The 21,124-nt window shown below is 27.8% G+C and overlaps 2 protein-coding genes across 4 annotated transcripts in view; one reads left to right on the top strand and one right to left on the bottom strand.

Moving 5' to 3' along the window:
• The window catches only part of LOC127277891 (cadherin-23-like), a 102,791-nt gene extending 87,801 nt beyond the window's left edge, over nt 1-14,990 (top strand). For 2 of the 3 annotated variants that reach the window (XM_051299317.1, XM_051299318.1), the window contains 13 exons: nt 7,598-7,901; nt 8,089-8,360; nt 8,577-8,741; nt 8,881-9,319; nt 9,434-9,675; nt 9,766-10,290; nt 10,383-10,735; nt 10,844-11,058; nt 11,145-11,704; nt 11,778-12,086; nt 12,156-12,450; nt 12,528-14,178; nt 14,282-14,990. In XM_051299317.1, coding sequence (XP_051155274.1) covers nt 7,598-7,901; nt 8,089-8,360; nt 8,577-8,741; nt 8,881-9,319; nt 9,434-9,675; nt 9,766-10,290; nt 10,383-10,735; nt 10,844-11,058; nt 11,145-11,704; nt 11,778-12,086; nt 12,156-12,450; nt 12,528-14,178; nt 14,282-14,450 — 5,499 coding nt within the window. In that variant the 3' untranslated portion in view covers nt 14,451-14,990. Of the gene's footprint in view, nt 1-5,720; nt 5,893-7,597; nt 7,902-8,088; nt 8,361-8,576; nt 8,742-8,880; nt 9,320-9,433; nt 9,676-9,765; nt 10,291-10,382; nt 10,736-10,843; nt 11,059-11,144; nt 11,705-11,777; nt 12,087-12,155; nt 12,451-12,527; nt 14,179-14,281 lie in introns of those variants that run through there. The other variant, XM_051299319.1, reaches the window with a different exon arrangement.
• Nucleotides 14,991-16,603: 1,613 nt separating this feature from the next.
• LOC127277900 (uncharacterized MFS-type transporter C09D4.1) overlaps nt 16,604-21,124 on the bottom strand; it is a 31,011-nt gene continuing 26,490 nt past the window's right edge. Inside the window, exons 6-11 of the mRNA XM_051299343.1 lie at nt 20,831-21,055; nt 19,660-19,801; nt 19,234-19,439; nt 18,978-19,081; nt 18,690-18,800; nt 16,604-18,608 (exon numbers count right to left, since the gene is read on the bottom strand). Coding sequence (XP_051155300.1) covers nt 18,347-18,608; nt 18,690-18,800; nt 18,978-19,081; nt 19,234-19,439; nt 19,660-19,801; nt 20,831-21,055 — 1,050 coding nt within the window. The 3' untranslated portion in view covers nt 16,604-18,346. The remainder of the gene's footprint in view (nt 18,609-18,689; nt 18,801-18,977; nt 19,082-19,233; nt 19,440-19,659; nt 19,802-20,830; nt 21,056-21,124) is intronic.

Genomic DNA, 21,124 nt, shown 5'->3' with positions numbered 1-21,124 from the left:
AAAATGTATGGCGCACTTTTTGATTGGTCCAGCGGATGCTGAGCTACACTCAAAAATATTTTGGAAAAATTTTCGAAAAAAAAAATTTGCAAGATAGTCGATTCGGAATACCACCACAGTAATTAGAAGAAAGTTCTGAACAAAAAATGTATGGCACACTTTTTGATTGGTCCAGCGGATGCTGAGCTACACTCAAAAATATTTTGGAAAAATTTTCGAAAAATTAAATTCGCAAGATAATCGTTCGGGAATACCGCCAAATTCTTTAGCAAAAAGTAGCGAACAAAAAATGTATGGCGCACTTTTTGATTGGTCCAGCGGATGCTGAGCTACAGTTGAAAATAAATTCGGGAAAAATTTCGAAAAAATAAATTTGCGAGATAATTGGTCGGAAATACCACCAAATTCTTAACCCGGAAGTCTCGAACAAAAAATGTATGGCGCACTTTTTGATTGGTCCAGCGGATGCTGAGCCACACTCAGATAAATTTTTTTAAAAATTTCGAAAAACTAAATTTGCGAGATAATCGTTCGGGAATACCACCAATAAAATAGGGAAAAAGTTTCGAACAAAAAATGTATGGCGCACTTTTTGATTGGTCCAGCGGATGCTGAGCTACAGTTAAAAATAAATTCGGAAAAAATTTCGAAAAAATAAATTTGCGAGATAATCGTTCCGGAATACCACCAATAAAATAGGGAAAAAGTTTGGAACAAAAAATGTATGGCGCACTTTTTGATTGGTCCAGCGGATGCTGAGCTACACTCAAAAATATTTTGGAAAAATTTTCGAAAAATTAAATTCGCAAGATAATCGTTCGGGAATACCGCCAAATTCTTTAGCAAAAAGTAGCGAACAAAAAATGTATGGCGCACTTTTTGATTGGTCCAGCGGATGCTGAGCTACAGTTGAAAATAAATTCGGGAAAAATTTCGAAAAAATAAATTTGCGAGATAATTGGTCGGAAATACCACCAAATTCTTAACCCGGAAGTCTCGAACAAAAAATGTATGGCGCACTTTTTGATTGGTCCAGCGGATGCTGAGCCACACTCAGATAAATTTTTTTAAAAATTTCGAAAAACTAAATTTGCGAGATAATCGTTCGGGAATACCACCAATAAAATAGGGAAAAAGTTTCGAACAAAAAATGTATGGCGCACTTTTTGATTGGTCCAGCGGATGCTGTGCTACACTCAAAAATATTTTGGAAAAATTTTCGAATAATTAAATTCGCGAGATAATCGATCGGGAATACCGCCAAATTCTTTAGCATAAAGTAGCGAACAAAAAATGTATGGCGCACTTTTTGATTGGTCCAGCGGATGCTGAGCTACAGTTGAAAATAAATTCGGAAAAAATTTTGAAAAAATAAATTTGCGAGATAATCGTTCCGGAATACCACCAATAAAATAGGGAAAAAGTTTCGAACAAAAAATGTATGGCGCACTTTTTGATTGGTCCAGCGGATGCTGAGCTACACTCAAAAATATTTTGGAAAAATTTTCGAAAAAAAAAATTTGCAAGATAATCGATTCGGAATACCACCACAGTAATTAGAAGAAAGTTCTGAACAAAAAATGTATGGCGCACTTTTTGATTGGTCCAGCGGATGCTGAGCTACAGTTGAAAATAAATTCGGGAAAAATTTCGAAAAAATAAATTTGCGATATAATTGGTCGGGAATACCACCAAATTCTTAACCCGGGAGTCTCGAACAAAAAATGTATGGCGCACTTTTTGATTGGTCCAGCGGATGCTGTGCTACACTCAAAAATATTTTGGAAAAATTTTCGAAAAATTAAATTCGCGAGATAATCGATCGGGAATACCGCCAAATTCTTTAGCAAAAAGTAGCGAACAAAAAATGTATGGCGCACTTTTTGATTGGTCCAGCGGATGCTGAGCTACAGTTAAAAATAAATTCGGAAAAAATTTTGAAAAAATAAATTTGCGAGATAATCGTTCCGGAATACCACCAATAAAATAGGGAAAAAGTTTCGAACAAAAAATGTATGGCGCACTTTTTGATTGGTCCAGCGGATGCTGAGCCACACTCATATAAATTTTTTTAAAAATTTCGAAAAACTAAATTTGCGAGATAATCGTTCGGGAATACCACCAATAAAAAAGGGAAAAAGTTTCGAACAAAAAATGTATGGCGCACTTTTTGATTGGTCCAGCGGATGCTGAGCTACAGTTGAAAATAAATTCGGAAAAAAATTCGAAAAAATAAATTTGCGAGATAATCGTTCCGGAATACCACCAATAAAATAGGGAAAAAGTTTCGAACAAAAAATGTATGGCGCACTTTTTGATTGGTCCAGCGGATGCTGAGCTACACTCAAAAATATTTTGGAAAAATTTTCGAAAAAAAAAATTTGCAAGATAATCGATTCGGAATACCACCACAGTAATTAGAAGAAAGTTCTGAACAAAAAATGTATGGCGCACTTTTTGATTGGTCCAGCGGATGCTGAGCTACACTCAAAAATATTTTGGAAAAATTTTCGAAAAAAAAAATTTGCAAGATAATCGATTCGGAATACCACCACAGTAATTAGAAGAAAGTTCTGAACAAAAAATGTATGGCGCACTTTTTGATTGGTCCAGCGGATGCTGAGCTAAACTAGAAAACAAATTCGGAAAAATTTTCGAAAAATTAAATTCGCGTGATAATCCTTCTGGAACCATTTCCAAAGTCTTAACCTGAAAGTTGTCTCAAAAAAATGTATGCTGCATTTTTTGATTTGACTAACGGATTTTGAGTTAGACTCAAATTCGGATTTTTTGAAAAGTTTGCGGTTTTGTAATTTTATGTTATTTTTGTTCTCTGATATAAAGTAAGATTTTTTTAAAATTATTGTATTGATTTTGAATAAAAGGCATATCAAATTTACAATTCGTTAAATTGAAATCAATTTACAGAAGTAGATAATAAGAGAATAAAGTTAGTGATAACCATATGTCATCCTTGTAATCATTTGATAATACAATATTGCTATAGAAACCAACAGGTAGCATATTTATCAGAGATGTAAAACTTTAATAAAACTCGATTCAGTTTTTATAAAAAAATACTGATATAAATGATAGTAACTCGAGAATGTGACAAATTATATTATAACGCGATAAATTGTTATCAGAAGCTGCATTGAACAAAAATATTCTAAATTTGAAAGTATAACCTAGACTGCTATTCAACAACACAGGAAAAAACTGAACTCAGAATGAGACGTGTAGGCGGCTCATTTTGATGTGCAACAAAAATGAAACTAGATTTTTTTAATACAATCGTCCAATATTTTTAAATTAAGAATATCGTTTTTTTAAGTTTGAACAATCTAAACTTATATTTATCTAAACAAATCAATTTTTCAAAAAAGAAAATTGCAATGTTACCTTCTGAGAATTTATTTTTCCTGGATGAAAGTCACATAAAACTTTCTTCATATAGATATATATATATAAAGTATGTGGAACATTTTTTGTCTATATATAGCATTAATGTTTTAAAATCCACTTTCTTTTTATAACCTTATAACTAAGCGTAAGATTTTATCTATCTTGTAATTTCATTTTAAGTAAGAAACATTTTTGGAAATAAATTAGCAATAGGAAAAAAACATATTATTTGCTTTCTAAAAGATATATGCACTGAAAGAATGATATTGTAAATTTAAGAATATAATAAATCGCTTTTATTCTTACATTCAGAATTTAATGTTTTTAAAAAGCGAATAATAGAAAGTGATATTCTTATTTTAAGAGTTTTTTAAATATAGAAAACAAAATGAAATTCTTAAATTAAGAATATCACTTTTTCGGTTTATATAATATTAGATAGATACGAATATAAATAAACAGCTAAATTTTCAATAGTGATTCTTGTTAACCCTTTTTTACGCTTTCAGAAATCGACCGTTTTAATAATAAAAGGCTTCCGTGAAATTGTATTCTCAATTGGTGAACAGAAAAATTATTGGAAATTACACGAAAGATTTGCTTCTGGACCGTGGTGAATTAAAAATCAAATAAAAAAGGGGTGTACGAATTGAAGTTGTATACTAAAATCGACAGAAGGTAAAACTATTGGGACCCGATACTAAAAAAAGGGGTTTGCTTTTTTTTATTTCACTCTGACAAAAGTCTTTCTCCTAAATTAGGTAATTTATTGGCAAGACGTAAACTACTCTCCTCGCATATATATCATAAATTATTTGCTCTTTTCGTATATTATACGGGCGTATAGGAAACTGCGATTTTAAAAAATTTATTCTCAATATGAGAGGATTTATCTCATTTTTCCATTTCTTTCATTTTGAGATAACTTTTTATTATTAAAGTATTAATTATTTCAATCGCAGAAAGGAAAAGTGTACTTTAATTAATTTTGTTCCTCGATTTAAAAATAAAAATATCCTGTTTGTAGTAGAAAAATATATTCTTATTTTAAGAATAAAATTCAAGAGGTATTAAGAAAAGGAAAATGTTCCTATCAATTTGAGAATATTTTTCCAATGAATCGTGATGTAATATTTCTTTATATTTTATGTTTTTTATTACATAATTAATTAATGTGGTTTTAATTTTCCTTCGATTAAAAAACAATACAGTAGAAACTTTTAATATTTAATATGAATATTATATACTTTTATGTAACATATTTTTTATACATATATGGTGAGAACCACAGCATAACCATTTCAGAAAATTGAGACAAAAAAATTATATATAATACAATTATTCTCAAAGTGAAAAAATCTCACGATGTTATATTCTTCCTCATATATGCAACTTTATATCAAATCCTACAAATCTATTGTATACTTTCTAGTGCACAGATGAAACGGCATACGTTTGCCGTATAATTACCCTCTGTATGTGCTTCAAAAAAATTTTTATTATTATATTAATTTAAGATTACTATATTAGTTAATATTTAAAAATATAATTCATGCATTTTATTCTTTTAGTAAGAATAAATAAATAATATTATATATAATTTTATTCATTCACTCTTGTCCACTTGAAGAAATGATTTTAAAGACTAAATATTCAGCAGCCCCTGTGCCTTGACAACCTGTCGTTAATTTTTCAAATTGTTCGATGGCTGAATGTTTAATAAAAAGAGTTTTTTTATATTATTTAACATTAAATTTAATTGGAAAATATCTTCGGTATATTATAAAAATACACCAAAAACAATTTATTATAAAATCAAGAATGTATATTATTAACAAAACTATTTTAGAATTTTATATAAATGTACATACTAAATTTAAGAATACGTTCTGTATAGAAAATAAATATATTCTAAAATTTAAAGTATATTCTTATTTTTACTATACAGAGGGGAATATAAATTTTTCAGGTACGTTTAAATCTAAATATTTTTGATTTAAAAATATGTTTTTCACAGTTTTGCTAAAAAAATGTTATTCTAATTTTAAAAATGCAAATTTATTAATTAATGGATCAAATACGAACAAGTACGTGATATTCTTGAATCAATGATACTTTTTTACAGTGTATTTTTATAAGAATATAATCAATGCATTTTATTCTTATAGTTATTCTTAAAATAAGAATATTTCTGAATATTATTAATAATAAGAATAATTCTGGATAAATACAAAAGCCGCGATTTAGTTGAGTCTCTCCTTCTGTGTGTGACTCATACTGCTCTTTCTCTTTCTCAACTGTGTGCGAGGTGCCTCTTTCAAAACGAATCGAGTCTTAGCCGGACCAAGACGATGGACGCTTTTTCTTTGATTCTGTGCAATGTTAGTTTTTTCTCACTAGTGAACACGTGTTGTATTTCTATTATATTAAAATGACGTAATTTTTTTTGTGACAAAAAATTAAGGATTACGGATTAACACATGAGAGGTAAAAATATAATATTATTTAGAAAGTAACATTCTTTATAAGAAAACATCTTTTACAATCTATGTGAACCATTCACCATATTGAAGAGATTCGAACATTTTAAAAAGAAATTCATTTCTTAATAATATTGTAATAAAATTATTTTAATGAGAATAAAATTAAAAAATTTTTGCAGTACTTCTTATAAAAGAAATATAAACAATTATTGTTAATATAGAAATACATAATAGTATTTTGTATAAACAAAGGGAAATATTTGTGAAAGTACATTTTTATTTTATGTGAAAATTATTTTTATATAAAATTATAAAATCACAATATTATAATTATTATTATTTCAAGTGAAGGTTGTATTGTTTGAATTAATATAAAAAATTGATAATTATTTATATAAAAGTGAGTCACTGGAATTTATCGTGATGAGGAGTGAATTTTTAAAATAAAAGAAAGAAAAATAATAAAGAAGAGGTAAATGCTGTCGGTCATTCACTGAGAAATAATGCGAGAATATAACGGGTATTAAACAGTCTAGGACGCAATGAAACAGTTACTTAGACGCGTGTTGTGTTATATACACCTATATGTTTTTGAGTCAGGTAGTAAAGTCATCTTTGGCCATCCCTCCGAAAAAATCTCGAGAGAGATTTCAATGCCCGCATAAAATGTCACATATTACGTATATGTATTGATATTTAATAAATTATTTTGGCTTAATTGCAGTTTAAAAATATTTTATATTCTAATTGTAAGAATAGGAATAATAATCTCACTATAAGAATACTTTATTCTAATTGTACGAATATTTCATATACTTTCACTGTAAGAATAAAATATTCTCACTGTATGAATAACATATTTTTTTCTGTAAAAAAATTATTTTAGAGGATTTTGATACCTATCACTTTCCAGAAATATTTATATATCCACACGTATATATAACTGTATTATACCGGATATGTTTGGAAAAATATTTCTAGTACCGGTTTATTAATATAAATAGTGATTTGACAATAATATGTGTGCAGTATGTAGTTTGCGCATATATAAATATCTGGTCTTGTTGTCAATTAAGTTAATGGCTTTTTTCGTATGCGTCACAACTTAAGCGTAACCATTAGAGAATTCAGGTTCAATGTTAATTGCACCGTAGGTGTAAAAGAGAAAAATGAAAAATTAGACAATTTTTATATATATATTTTTAAATTTAGAAAAATATTCTTATTTTAAGAGTAGAATAAACGAAATTTAAAAATAAATTACATTAAAATTTTCCTAATAATTTCAAAATAAATTCTTTTCACAATTATAAGAATAAAATTATTTAGAATAAAACGTTGGGAGGCTAATGAAAATCTTACTCTTAACGAGGTTGTTTTTGTCTTATCAATTTCAAAAATCAAAAAAAAAATTCAAAAGCTTTTAGAGAATAGAGATAAGAAACTTTTGACTCTTTATCTAAAAGTGTGCTGTTATAGATTTTCTAATTTCTAAGGAACTCTATAGGGGGCTAATGAAAATGTATACATAAAGAATAATTCTCTGATTTTTCCACAGAATTTCTAGAAACAAAAATTTTCTCAACAAATTTTAAGCAAATTTAGATTACTGACAATTGTACAAAAATTATTATTTTCTATTATAAATAAATATTTATTTGTTAATAAAATATAAAAAAAATAAAATGTTTATCTTTTGTTTTTATAAGGTGACAATGTGGTCGTCTTTATTCCTTGTGATAACGAGTTGCTGGACAATATGGGCACAAGTTATAAACCGAGCGCCACATTTTATTCAAGGGGGAGACATGGCGAGGTTATCAGTTACCGAAGGCACTTTACCAGGTGCTCCAGTTTACACACTACAAGGAGAAGATCCAGAAGGCTCAAGACTTCATTATTCAATCAGTGGAGAATATTTCACAGTGGATCGTGAAACTGGCGTTGTTGTACTTCGAAAACCATTAGATCGTGAAGCACAAGATATTATTGAAGTTATTATCAGTATAACAGGTATTAATTATTTTCAAAAATACCAATTTTTAAATAAAATAAAAAGTTTTAAGTGTAAAAATAAGAGAAAAATTATTTGGAAATTTAATTCAGTTTTTGGAAAATGAATATTATTTTTCCCCGAGAGTAAAAGTAATTAAGAAGGATATAACATAACTCACATGGTGCATTTCCGTTTAATAAACAGACGAGGGTATTGCTGGCTCAGAACCAAATACTGTATCTTTACGTCGAGAAATAGCGGTTCTTGATGAAAATGATAATGCTCCGGTATATCATGGTCGTCCATATGCTGCAAGAGTACCAGAAAGTGCAAAAGTAGGAGGACTTTTGCTCCCACCAGGAACAATTACAGTAACAGACCGTGACGGCGGTGTCAATGCGGACATTTCTGTTTCTTGCATACCAGCATCAAGCGATGATGATGTATGTCAAGTCTTCACTGTGTCCTCAGAAAAGGTACATTGCATTATTATTATTATTAATTACACATTGTTGATTTGGATTAAAAAACTTTTTTTTCTCTTCTTTTTTTAAAAAAGTTGTAAATATTAATTTTACTTCTGATAAATCGAATTTTGGCTCAATAAAGTTTGCAAAATTTAAATTAATCAATTTTAGAAAGAACACATGTTTATTATATGAAACCTTCAAAATCTGGATTTTTTTTCATAGTTGGCGGAAGGAAAATACGATGTACAGATTACTTTATCCCACGCATTGGATTACGAGAAAAGAAATTCTTATTTAATAAATCTTGTCGCTATCGATGGAGCCAGTGATCCTTTCAAAAGATTACAATCAAGAGCTACAATTGCTGTTGATGTTTTGGATGTGCAAGTAATTGGTTCACTTTTATTATTTATAAAATTAGAAACGGAAAACTATTTCGTAATTTAGTTATTTTTTTATTTATTATTTATCAAGATTTTCTTTTATTCATCTTCTTTTTATTGTATCTCTCTCTTTTTATCGAAAGGATCAACGACCAATTTTTTTGAATGCACCGTACAGCGCTGCACTTCCTGAAAATACACCAGAGGGTTATCAAATTTTAACAGTAAAAGCACGCGATGGTGACAGCGGTGAACCAAGGCCACTTCTATTGACATTGGAGAATGAAGATTTTGGTCATTTTCGATTGGAAGTTTCACGTAAAGGCGATATGTCAATTGGAAAATTAATTACAACAAATATTTCACTTGATAGAGAGGATCCAAATATTTTGCAAAATGGTGGTATTTATACATTTAAAGTGAAGGCAACGGAACTTATCAATAATGAAATACCAGGCGATACGGCAACGTCAATTGTGACAATTGTTGTAACCGATGTTGATGATTTGACGCCAACTTTCAATAAAAATTATTTTTCACTCAAAATTTCGGAAGATATTGGCATGGACACACCACTTCCAGGTAAATATTTATGATTTGCTTATTTATAAATAATAATAATAATAATAATTTAAAGTCAATCCGAGGCCTAAAATAAAAATATATAATACTAAATTCCTACTCTAATCTTCTTAGGTCTTAATATGGTTGTGAGTGATGGTGACGTGGGTGATAATGCAAAATATTTTTTGGCCTTGCAAGACGTTCCCAATTATCCAGGAATTAGTGATGCATTTATTGTTAGTCCTGAGGAAGCTCAGGGAAGAGTTCCAGTTGTAATAAGAGCCAGAGATGATAGTGTTTTAGATTACGATGTCTCTGATCCTTCATTGCGTGAAATAGAATTCGAAGTGACTGCATCCGTTGCTGGTTCAGTGGTATGTATATTATTAGTTATTCATTTTAAAGAATTTTCACATTTTAAATATTTTCATATTAATATTTTGTTTTTTCCCTCTATTTTCAAGGTCGCAACTTGTAGAGTACACATTAAACTTGTCGATGCCAATGATCATAGTCCAGAATTTTTAAAATCCGTCTACCATCTCTCAGTGCGAGAAGACGCTGATATTGGAACACATTTCGCTGATGTTTTTGCAACAGATCGTGATAGTGGAGCATTCGGTGATTTAACATACAGCCTTAGGGGATTTGGATCGGAAAAATTTAAAACCGATTCAAAAGAAGGTGGTGTGTCAGTTGCAAAAACATTGGATTATGAAATACAAAAATCATATACATTGACAATAGAGGCTAAAGACGGTGGTGGAAGAGTGTCAAATGTGAATATTCTTATTGAATTGGAAGATGTTAATGATAATGAACCAATTTTTGAACAACAAGAGTATGCAAGAACTGTGAGAGAGGGGGCCACGAGTTTTGATCCACAAATGTTTGTTAGAGCTACCGATGTCGATGGTCCTTTACACGGTAATGGCAAAATTATTTATTCCATCAGCAGTCACAATAGTATGACCAACGATATTTTTAAGGTAATTAATAAGATCGATCCTTTTTTTAATATTTCAAAACTGTAATGAATTATTTTTATTGTAAATTAATTATAATATTGAATTAATTTTAGATAAATTCACAAACAGGAGAGCTAACAATGCTGAAACCAGTGCAATCAGGTGACACCGAACGTGGAATTTATCAATTGACGGTACGTGGAACTGATCTTGGTAAACCGCCATTATATTCGGAAACAAAAATATTTATACGAGTCGGCGTACCAGGCAATCAAAAACCAGTATTCCGTGGAAATTACAAAGCTGGAACACCAGGACCAAATAGTTATAGAGCTAGACTCTTGGAGAATGCCTCATCGGGTACTGAAGTCATCAGGGTTGTTGCTAATGATCCTGATGGTAGGGATAGTTTATTGCAATATCAAATTGCTTCTGGAGCCAAAGATAATTTTGTCATCAATTCCAGGTAATTTCAATTTCATTTTAATGATTACATAATTAAGAATGAAATTTCATTTTCTGTTTAACTCTGTTAACTTAAAAAAAAAAAAAAAAAACAATTTTTTTATTACAGTTCTGGTATTATAACAGTTTCTCCTGACGCAAGATTGGATTTAGAAACTGGTGGCGATAAATACAAAGTAATTGTTTATGCCGTTGACTCAGGATTTCCTGTTAGAGAAACTGCAAGTACAACAGTCACTGTTAGCATCATTGATGTCAATAATAAGCCGCCTGTTTTTAAAAATTCAACATACCTCGTCTACGTCTCTGAAAGAGCAGCCATAGGTATTATTTAGTTTATAACGTAATATTAAATATTTTTTTAGAATTTTTTGATTGTTATATATTTTGAATGAATTTTAAAATTGCAGGTGATTTAGTATTGAAAGTATTGGCTTTTGATCCAGATTTAGATGCAAATATTGAATATTCCCTGATAGAACCAATTAAAGCCGTTGATAAAACTGGAGTCGCACTAAAAACAACAACGCCTTATGATTATAAAACGGCGTTTCGTATTAATTCCACGAGTGGATTGATAACGGTGAATAGAGTACTTGACTATCAAGTAGCTGCTGTTATTATTTTAACAGTTGAAGCAAGAGATTTAAATGCAATGGAAAATAAAGAGAATCAAGTGGCACATGTGGAAGTTACTGTTTATATTCAAGCATACAGTGATGATAATCCAACATTTATCAATAGTGGTTGGTCACCAAATAATCCAACAATTCGTATTACAGTAAACGAGGAACAACCATTAGGCACTACATTAATTATGCTCTCAGCTAAGGAACCAATGACTGGATATCCCGTTCAAAGATTTGAATTAATTAGAGAAATTGATGATGAGGGTTTTGTCAATGTTGGTGTACAAAGTGGAAATGTTGTTCTCAGCAAGCGATTGGATTATGAGACACTTGATCGAAAGGTACTTTTTTTTAAACAAATTTAGAACTAAATTTTTTAAATTTAAGAACAAATTTTGTTTTCGTCTATTTTAGTTGATCAAATTTAAAGTGCGAGCTCTTGCAAGAGATTATGAAATTACTCGTCACATGTCCGAGGCAAATGTGATAATTCAAGTTCAGGATATCAATGACAATAGTCCAATTTTTAATCACAAGGATTATAAAATTGCAATACTTGAATCAGCAACGCCTTCGAAAATTGTTCTTAATGCGAAAGCAACTGATATGGATAGTTCAAATACAGAAGAAGAAAAACAACGAGGTTACGGAGAAGTTAGATATTCATTAACTGGAGAAAATGCCAACATGTTTGAAATTGATTCTGTTAATGGAAATATTAGGGTGAGTTTTATCAATTAATTTTATATATTTATCAATACTTATTTATCAATATATTAATTTTTATTCCAGATTGCGGAAAATTCAACTCTCGATAGGGAAAAACAATCAGTCGTTCGTTTTTACATCATTGCGTCAGATATGCCAGAAGGTGGTGTTGAACAAAAAACAACGAGAGCATTAGTCACTGTTGATATTTTAGACGTCAATGACAATGCTCCGAGTTTTATTCAAAATTCCTACACTGCAGTAATTCCAGAAAATGCTCTACCAAGCGTCAGTATTGTTAATATTACAGCTGTTGATCCCGATGAAGGTCCAGGTGGAAATGTACATTATGAAATTATTGACGAAGGAGAAGCAAATGGTAGAGTAAATTTATTTTATTAATTTGAATTTTATTTTTCTGTCTTTTAAAAAATGAAATTTTCTTTTTTAATTTAGGTCTTTTAAAAATCAATCATACATCGGGTGAAATATCATCAGCGAAAAAATTAACTGGTAAAGGAAGAACAGATCCCTATGTGATGAGAATAAGAGCTCAAGATAGTGGACAACCTGCATTATATTCCGATGTTCTTTTAACGCTATACATTGGCGATGTTGTTAGTAATGATGGTGTTCCCCTTTTTATTCGTCCAACACTCGATGAAGTTGCATATATTGCAGAAAATTCAACATTAAAAAGTCCCGTTTTTCAAGTTGTCGCCTCAGATCCCGATGATCCAAATTTACCAAATGGTAAAATAATATTTAAATTTTTAGAAGATGGCAATTTTGTCAGTGATTCAAGTGCATTTGAATTAAATCAAGAAACTGGCTTAATAACAACAAGAAAACTTTTAGATAGAGAATCAAAAGATTCATATACTTTAATTTTAATTGCTCAAGATTTGGGCAATCCACCACAACAAGCAACGAGAATTTTACAAGTGAAAATAATTGATATCGACGATCATAAGCCACATTTTAAACGAAATCTCTATAGCCCACCAATTGAATTGAACATTCAAGAGGAATTACCAATTAATTCAAAGGTGGGAATAATTGAAGCAATCGATGAAGATATCAATGAAAATGGAATGATTGATTATGCCATAATTTATGGTAATGAAGAGGGTTTATTTTCCATTGAACGTTTAATAAATAATTCAGCAATTATAAAATCAGTGAAAAAATTAGATCGCGAGATAAATGATAAACATTTATTGACAGTAAAATGTTTTAAATATTTACCAAATAAATCGGAAACAATTCAATCGGTAAAAATGTACAATCGTCAAGATCCATCGGAGAGACAAATTTTAATAAAAGTGATTGATATCGATGACAATAGACCAGAATTTGCAAAGGAAAATATAACATTGGGTGTACGTTTAAATGTACCTATTGATACAAGTCTAATAACATTGGAAGCGAATGATGTTGATTCCGATTCACTGCCAATTAATTACATAATGGGAAATGTCTCCTTTGTATCGCTAGTCGATTCAACAATGTCACGTAAAGAAATACCATCATATTTATCACTTAATTCAGAAAGTGGTGAACTTAGAACAACAGGATCGTTGGCAAGTTATTCAGATGGTTATATAGAAATTCCAATTGTGGCAAATAATTCAATAGATGCGAAAAGACAAACAAATATTATATTGAGAATATTTTTACTTAGAGATAGAGATATGTTGAAATTTGTTTTTTCAAAACCACCAGCTGAAGTGAGTAAAACACTGGAAAATTTTGAAAAAGCTGTACAACAAGCATTATCATTGCCAATAACTGTTAATGTTTATGACACACAATTTTATGCAAAAGATGATAATTCACTTGATTTTTCATCGACAAGCTCATGTTTTCAAATGGTTGGCAAAGAAGTTTATGATCTTCATGAAATGAAAACATTATTAACTGATGAAAATAATGAGGAATTGAAGAAAGTTTATAGGACATATCATGTTGATAAGGTGCAAAATTGTGCAAAGACAATTTCACGCGCTGATGCATCTAAAACACAAATGTGGGTTCTTGCTATTGCTGTATTGGTTGGAATTGCAACAATAATTTCCAGTTGTACATTATGCTGTATGCATTCCAAGTAAGATTATTTATTCATTTTTTTAAATTAAATTCTAATAAAGAAAAAAAGAATGAATATTTTTTAGAAAAAACAGTGGTAACATTTTTGGTTTGTATTTTAGGTATAAAAAACACTTGAAACATGCTCGACTAAGGGAACAGCCGAGATGTTGCAGTGCAGCATCTCACACATCTAGACCAACTGTTGTTCCTCTAGGACCACATGAAAATCCCTATGAATGGGGAGCTGAAAACACACTTTATCATCCCGGTACTGTTTCAAGACCTTAAAAAGGTACAAAAAGTGTCTAAATTTTACAATTTAAAAAATTTTAATCGAGTGCCAATTATTATTATTATTATTTGAGTTACTTGTGTCAATTCACTAAAAATCATCTCTCTGACATAATTTTAAAAAATCTCGTTTTAATATTATGTGAAAATCGATGAATTTTTAAGTTCATTCAACATAATATATTATCGAGTAAATTTTATTTCTTTTAATGATATTACTCATCAAAAAAAGAATGTTCTCTCTGTTCTTTTATAAGAATAGAAAGAGAACAGAAAAAAAAATTTTTTTAATCCTAAAATTAATCTTTTCAAGTAAAAAAATTTTTAAATTTAATATTTTTGAAACGGAGTAAAGTATCTTCGTCGAATTTTAATAACATATAAAAATTAGTAAAAATTTCACATTTATATTAAAACTTGATTTTTTAAAAATATTGCAACAACCATTATTAGATGATTTTAAATCGATTGACCCATACTTTATTTTCAAATATCTGCAGAAAAAAAAATTGCAAGCGGATATAAAAATTGTTTTAGTCATATTTATTATTATTATTTTATATATTATATATATATATATATTTTTTTTTTTTTTTTTACTGAATATTGAACAAAGTGTTTATAGTATATGTATTACCATTTATACATATATAATTTGTATACATTTTTTAGAATTTATTTTCGCTTGACGCACAAAAATTTTGTTGAGATGCAATATATAAATATGTACATTTAATTAAAGTTAATTTAAATATTTATAATTGAAAACGATTTATTTCATTGTTTCCAATTTTTAAAAAAAGATCTTATTGTTTTAAAATCTTAATTTTAAATTTTACTTTAAAAAAATAGTATTTCTTCTTATGCTAACAAAGAGGAAAACAAATTTTTGAAAAATAGAGGGCAAAAAGGAATAAAATTATTTCAACATTATTTTTTCCATTTATTTTAACAAACATTTAATTTGAAACAACAAATTCTAGACAATATAACTATATATTTTCAACAGTGTAAGATTAATTATTATTGTGTCCTTGGACATTGGCTCGGGGAAATTTTTATTTCACCTAAATAAATGAACTCTTTAAATAATCATTAAAAAAATAATTTGCTTTGATATAAATTTTTATATCAAATTTTTTTGATGCTTATTTATGTTGTTTAACATAAATGTTAAATACTTTTCTTTCTTTTTCTTTAAAAAAGAAAATTTGCCATCTGGATACTCATTCGAGTAATTATTTATCATTTTCTTAATATTTATAATAATAACTTATTATTATTATTAATATTAATGTATTACATTGAATTGACTCCCTAACAGTTTTATTGTGCTTTAATATCAAAATATAGTTTAATACCTTAATAAATTAACAGAAAAACTATAATAAATATTTTTCTATTTTTCTCTAAGCTTTTTATATGAAAATTATTGTAAGCTATAAATAGTTTTGCAAAATTATACATATTAATTTTTTTTTATTGAGTCATCCTAATATTTCTACATATATTTTTTAGAATTGTTTATTTTTAATCAACAATTTATTTTTTCTACCTCTACAAATTTTAATTCTTCATTCAAAAAATATTCTTTTAAAATTAACAACCATTTGTGGAAAAGATTTATTTCTAAAAAAAGAAAGAAAAACTGATGGAAGAACTTTTAAAGTTAAATTGCCCAATTTAATTAATTATTATTTATAACAAATCAAACTATTTCAAATAGTTTGATTTTCGAAAACTCTTCAATAAACTTTAACATTATATTTAACATTTTTTTCCTGTGTTCATCTATAAAGATTTATTTGTAGTTATCTAAAAACTTGTTTTTAACAAGATACAAATATATAATATGCGCATGCATTAAAATTATACACAGGAATTAGAAAAATGTTTTTGCATTATAATTTAGATAAAAGTACATATAAAATATTTTCCTCTGTTTTTTTTTGTTCATTTGAAAAAATTGAATCAAAAGAATTTATTTTTTCGCAAATTCATTTAAACAAACAAAATTATCAAAAAATCCTTTTTCGATTTATTTTGTTTTATATATAAAAAATATTTGATACTTAGGTATAAATATTTACTTATTGTATGGAATAAATCACAGAATTCATTTTTAATAAACAAGCTTGATAGGTCGTATACTCTTTTCATTATATTATTTATTTATTTAAAATTGAGTCGTTAACAAAACTGCAAAAAAATTTCCGAATAAAAGATTGTAACATTGTACAAAACAAATAATTATATATTATTACTTTTACTCACATTGTTTTTTTTAATTGTTGTTATTTCCAATATTATTGATTGTTAAATGCAATTAATTTCACTTAAATTATATTTTACAGTAAAACATTTTTTTTGAAAAATGTAAATATAAAAATTACCGACATAGAAATCTACCTTACCGACTGATGGTAAAGCAGTTTTTTTTTTGAAAAATGAAAACATAAAAATTACCGACATAGAAATCTACCTTACCGACTGATGGTAAAATTTTATATGTTCTTTTTAAAAACTGTTTTACCATCTGTCGGTAAGGTAGATTTCTAGGCCGGTAATTTTTATAGTTTCAGTTTCCAAAAAACTGTTTTGCCATCAGTCGATAAGGTAGATTTCTATGTCGGTAATTTTTTATTTTAAAAACTGTTTTACCATCAGTCGGTAAGGCCGATTTCTATATCGGTAATTTTTATATTTTCATTTTTCAAAAAAAAAAACTGCTTTACCATCAGTCGGTAAGGTAGATTTTTATGTCAGTATTTTTTATATTTTTCGACAGTTTTACCATTTTATTAATTTTTTAACCATTTATGTAATAAAATTAAAAATATTGAATGTAAAAATTATATTTTCTTTTTTTGTACAATGAAACATTTTATGAAAAAAATGTTTGTCGTTTTGTTAACAAATCTTAAATATTTTTTTAAACTTCTCACATATATATTTAAAAATTGATCTCCTGGACCAATAATAACATTTGTAGAATATTTTTTATATTTAATGGTTTTTTCCTGCTAATTTAGACGTAAGTCTGTTGGAAGATACGGTATTTCGATATTGGACAATTATTTTTCGATTGACACATTATTTTTTGTCTTTTACATAATTATTCTGTTTTAATCACACACTTCCACTATATATGTGCTTTCTTTTAATCTTATTATTATTATTATTATTTAATATAATTCTCTCTCTTTTTTCTAATAACTATTCATCTGTACAAAATGAATCAAATCGAATTAAAATTGTTTGATTTTAAATCTAAGTAGCGAAAAAGGTCGCTTTTAAAAACAGAATAAAATTCGATTCGATTCAAATTTTGAGCAGCTCTTTTTTCATAAATATGTATATTCATTATACATATTTGAATTTTAAAAAATATTTTTTTTTCCTTTGTAAAAATAAGAATGGTATTCAAAAATTATTTTGCAATAAGTATCATGTCAATAATCAAATTTCATTTTTAAATCGTCAAAAAAAATTACATCTTTCATTTATTGTCAAAAAATATGTATTGAAACGTATTTTATATATAGAATTAGAAAATAATTATCATTTTTTATAAAAATTAGATTATTAAAATGAAAATACGAGAAAACTGACATGATTACTTTTCATGTTTCCATTCTAAAAAAAGGCTTTTAAATTTGTTCATTATCTATTATTGTCTCGATTTTTCATTTTCAAAGAAAATGAATGACCCTATTTTTATATTTAATATCATCATCGTTTTCAGCGATGGATATAATTTTTTTTCTTTTTTTGAAATTCAAAAAATTGGCACGTTTGGCAAGCACTTGCACTTGCGTGCTATTGTCCGAAATTTCATATTGAATAACTTACTATATGGATATATTTTTTTTCTTTTAAATATCAATATTTTTTTAGAATTTGGCATTTTGTCTTCTGAGATCATTGGGAATTATCATTGTGAGAAATGTTCCCAGTGTAAGAGTAACACAAAGACCAATGTTTGCCCAAAAATCACCCCATTCTTTAATTAAAAACCCAGAAAGTGAAGTAAATGCAATGCCAAAAACTTGTGTCATTGCATTTAATAAACCAGCTGATGTACCTTCTGGTTCGGGATATGTTAATTCAGCAGCAAATTCAAAGCCCACAGGTAAATATCCTGTCATGAAGAATCTAAATAATGAATTTAAAATTGATTAAAATTGCTACATTAATAAAAATAATTAATTACTAAATAAATAAAAACAAACTTACCCTAATAATCCAGCAGTGACATAGACAACGTAAATTTTTCCACAATCAAGTGTGAAGGTAAAAATGATCATTCCAACTAATGAAAATAAATAGACACCAAGAGTCGTTTCCCTGTGAATAAAAATAAAAATAATCACATTTTATAAATAGAAACAGTGAACTGAAAAAAATTAATTTTAATTAATAATAAAATATATTGAAGAATAATAAAATTTTAAGTTAGACTTGAAAAGTAAATAATTGAAAATAAGTTTAATTTAATTATCGGAAAAGGAAAAAAACACCAACTTGAATTTGTGTGTTTTGTCTAAAACAACTCCACACATCACTGATCCCAGCATTCCAGCACAAACTATTGTTAAACCAATTCTGCCAGCGTCCATGCTTGAATTCTAAATGCATAGATTAATATTATTAAATTTTTTATCAAATTTGGATTAAAAAAAAATAAATTGTTAAAAAAATTTTCTCAGAAAGAAAGAAATAGAAAAAATAGGTTTTTAATATGCAATAATTAAAATTCATCATCAAAATTGATATTTACCTCATAATGCTTCTCAAGAATTTGACTGAGAAGTGTGCTGATAGCGTAAAAAATGCCAACATTAATTGCATAGCTTAGCAAAAGTATTAGATAACCAATATTTGACATTAGACGTTTGACTGATTGGAAAAAAGTTTCACTATCCTCAGCATCACGTTGAACCGCTTGTGCTGGACTCGGTGGAAGTGGTGGTTCAGCTTTAAAAACTAGATTACATTTCATGAATATTCAGTATTTAAATATAAAGAGCCTCTTGATTTAAAATCAGAAATATATTATATTCTCTCTTTTTTCATATAGTAACTATATATGTCAAGAGTAATCGAGTGTGCAAAAATTAAAAATATTCTCAAATTTTTTTTATTCTTTTTTTTGATATAATTTAATATTATTATTATATAAGTTATAAAACGGAATTTTACTTACATATTAAAATTAAGGCTAAAATTATGGACGTAAATGCAGCGACTATATAAAACATAAGTCGTAATCCTTGGCCAACGATTTCTGGATTTTTACTTTCTGGAACTAACATCGGTGGAAACAAAAATCCAATTGCAATTCCCAACTAAAAGAGTGAAAAAAATTTTAATTATTAATTTCTAGAGTATTTATATTTAGAATTACATTACTCTTTATTTCAGGGAAAAAACCAGTGTGCAAATTCAATACATCGAAATTTATTATATTTTATTTGTGTTAAATAAATAAAAGATTTCTCTAGGTGCTTTATTTGAAAAAATTTAGCTTGCAAAGAAGGAAATGAAATTTTTTTTTGCTCATATTGGGAATTGAACAAATTATTATCAACTCGCATGGGAAATAAAAAGTTAAAGCAGGATGTGACTACATAAAGAGTGAGATATTCATGAGTATATTGAGCATCAGTTATCTCTCTTGGAAATTCTATTTGACTAGATGTACTATTTTTTTAAATAGTTAAGTATACCAATTATTTAATTTTTTTCCTCCTTTATTTTTTTATTATGATCCCCTACGAATTTTTGTCTTACATCCAGAGAAAAGATATATTTCTCTCAGAGCTTTATTTGTTTCAAATATATTTTATTTGATTTAAAACTTCGAATATGAAAATGAAAAATGAATAAATTTTAATGAAACTTGTTTTTTGAAATAATTTAATATAAATATAAATAATGTAATAATAGTTTAACTCTTTATTTTTCGTAATAGCAATATGTATAGAGGCGATTATATACCATTTTAAAACAAATTAGGTGTATTAGGGAGTATTAGGGAGCACCTTGGTTAAATTGAATCACTTATGATATACACACACATGTATATCACACATTTATTACACAACTGATTCAGAGGATAAATATAAAGACTTCAAAATTTAATTCCAGAGAAAAAAATTAATATAATAATATTAAACAATGATGAAGATAACAAAAAATGTTTTTAATCATTTTTAAAATAAAATACCTTAATTTAACCTTGCGCGATAATTACGATTTTTTAGTTTATCTTTATTTATAAATATATAATGCATGTAACGTTTTCCATGTTTCATTTTTCTCTTTTTTTATAAATGAACAATTAAAAATAATAATTTATAAATTAAAAAATATACCTGATTTCCAAAAACTCCTATACTGCACGCACTCGAAACTTGATCTGGTCCAAACCAAACGGCAGCCAAACGTGCAGGTACCGAAAGAATAAATGTTTGACTAATTGCTACCAAACTATGGCCAAAAAATCCAATCCAAAATCGATCGGGAACGGCACTAAAGACTTTTATCCATGAACCAGTTGCTGTTCCAACGGCACCAAAAATTGCTGCAAATCGAAGGCCCTGAAATTATTATTATTATTTTTTTTTTTGCAACATTTAATACCGAAAATTTTGATATAATTTACTTAC

This window comes from Leptopilina boulardi, unplaced genomic scaffold (genome assembly GCF_019393585.1).
Source record: "Leptopilina boulardi isolate dan_hultmark-lab unplaced genomic scaffold, ZJU_Lbou_2.1 LbouV2_19, whole genome shotgun sequence".
NCBI lineage: Eukaryota > Metazoa > Arthropoda > Insecta > Hymenoptera > Figitidae > Leptopilina > Leptopilina boulardi.
The sequence above is the reverse complement of the archived record's forward strand: the minus strand, read 5'-3'. Positions and strand labels throughout refer to the sequence as shown.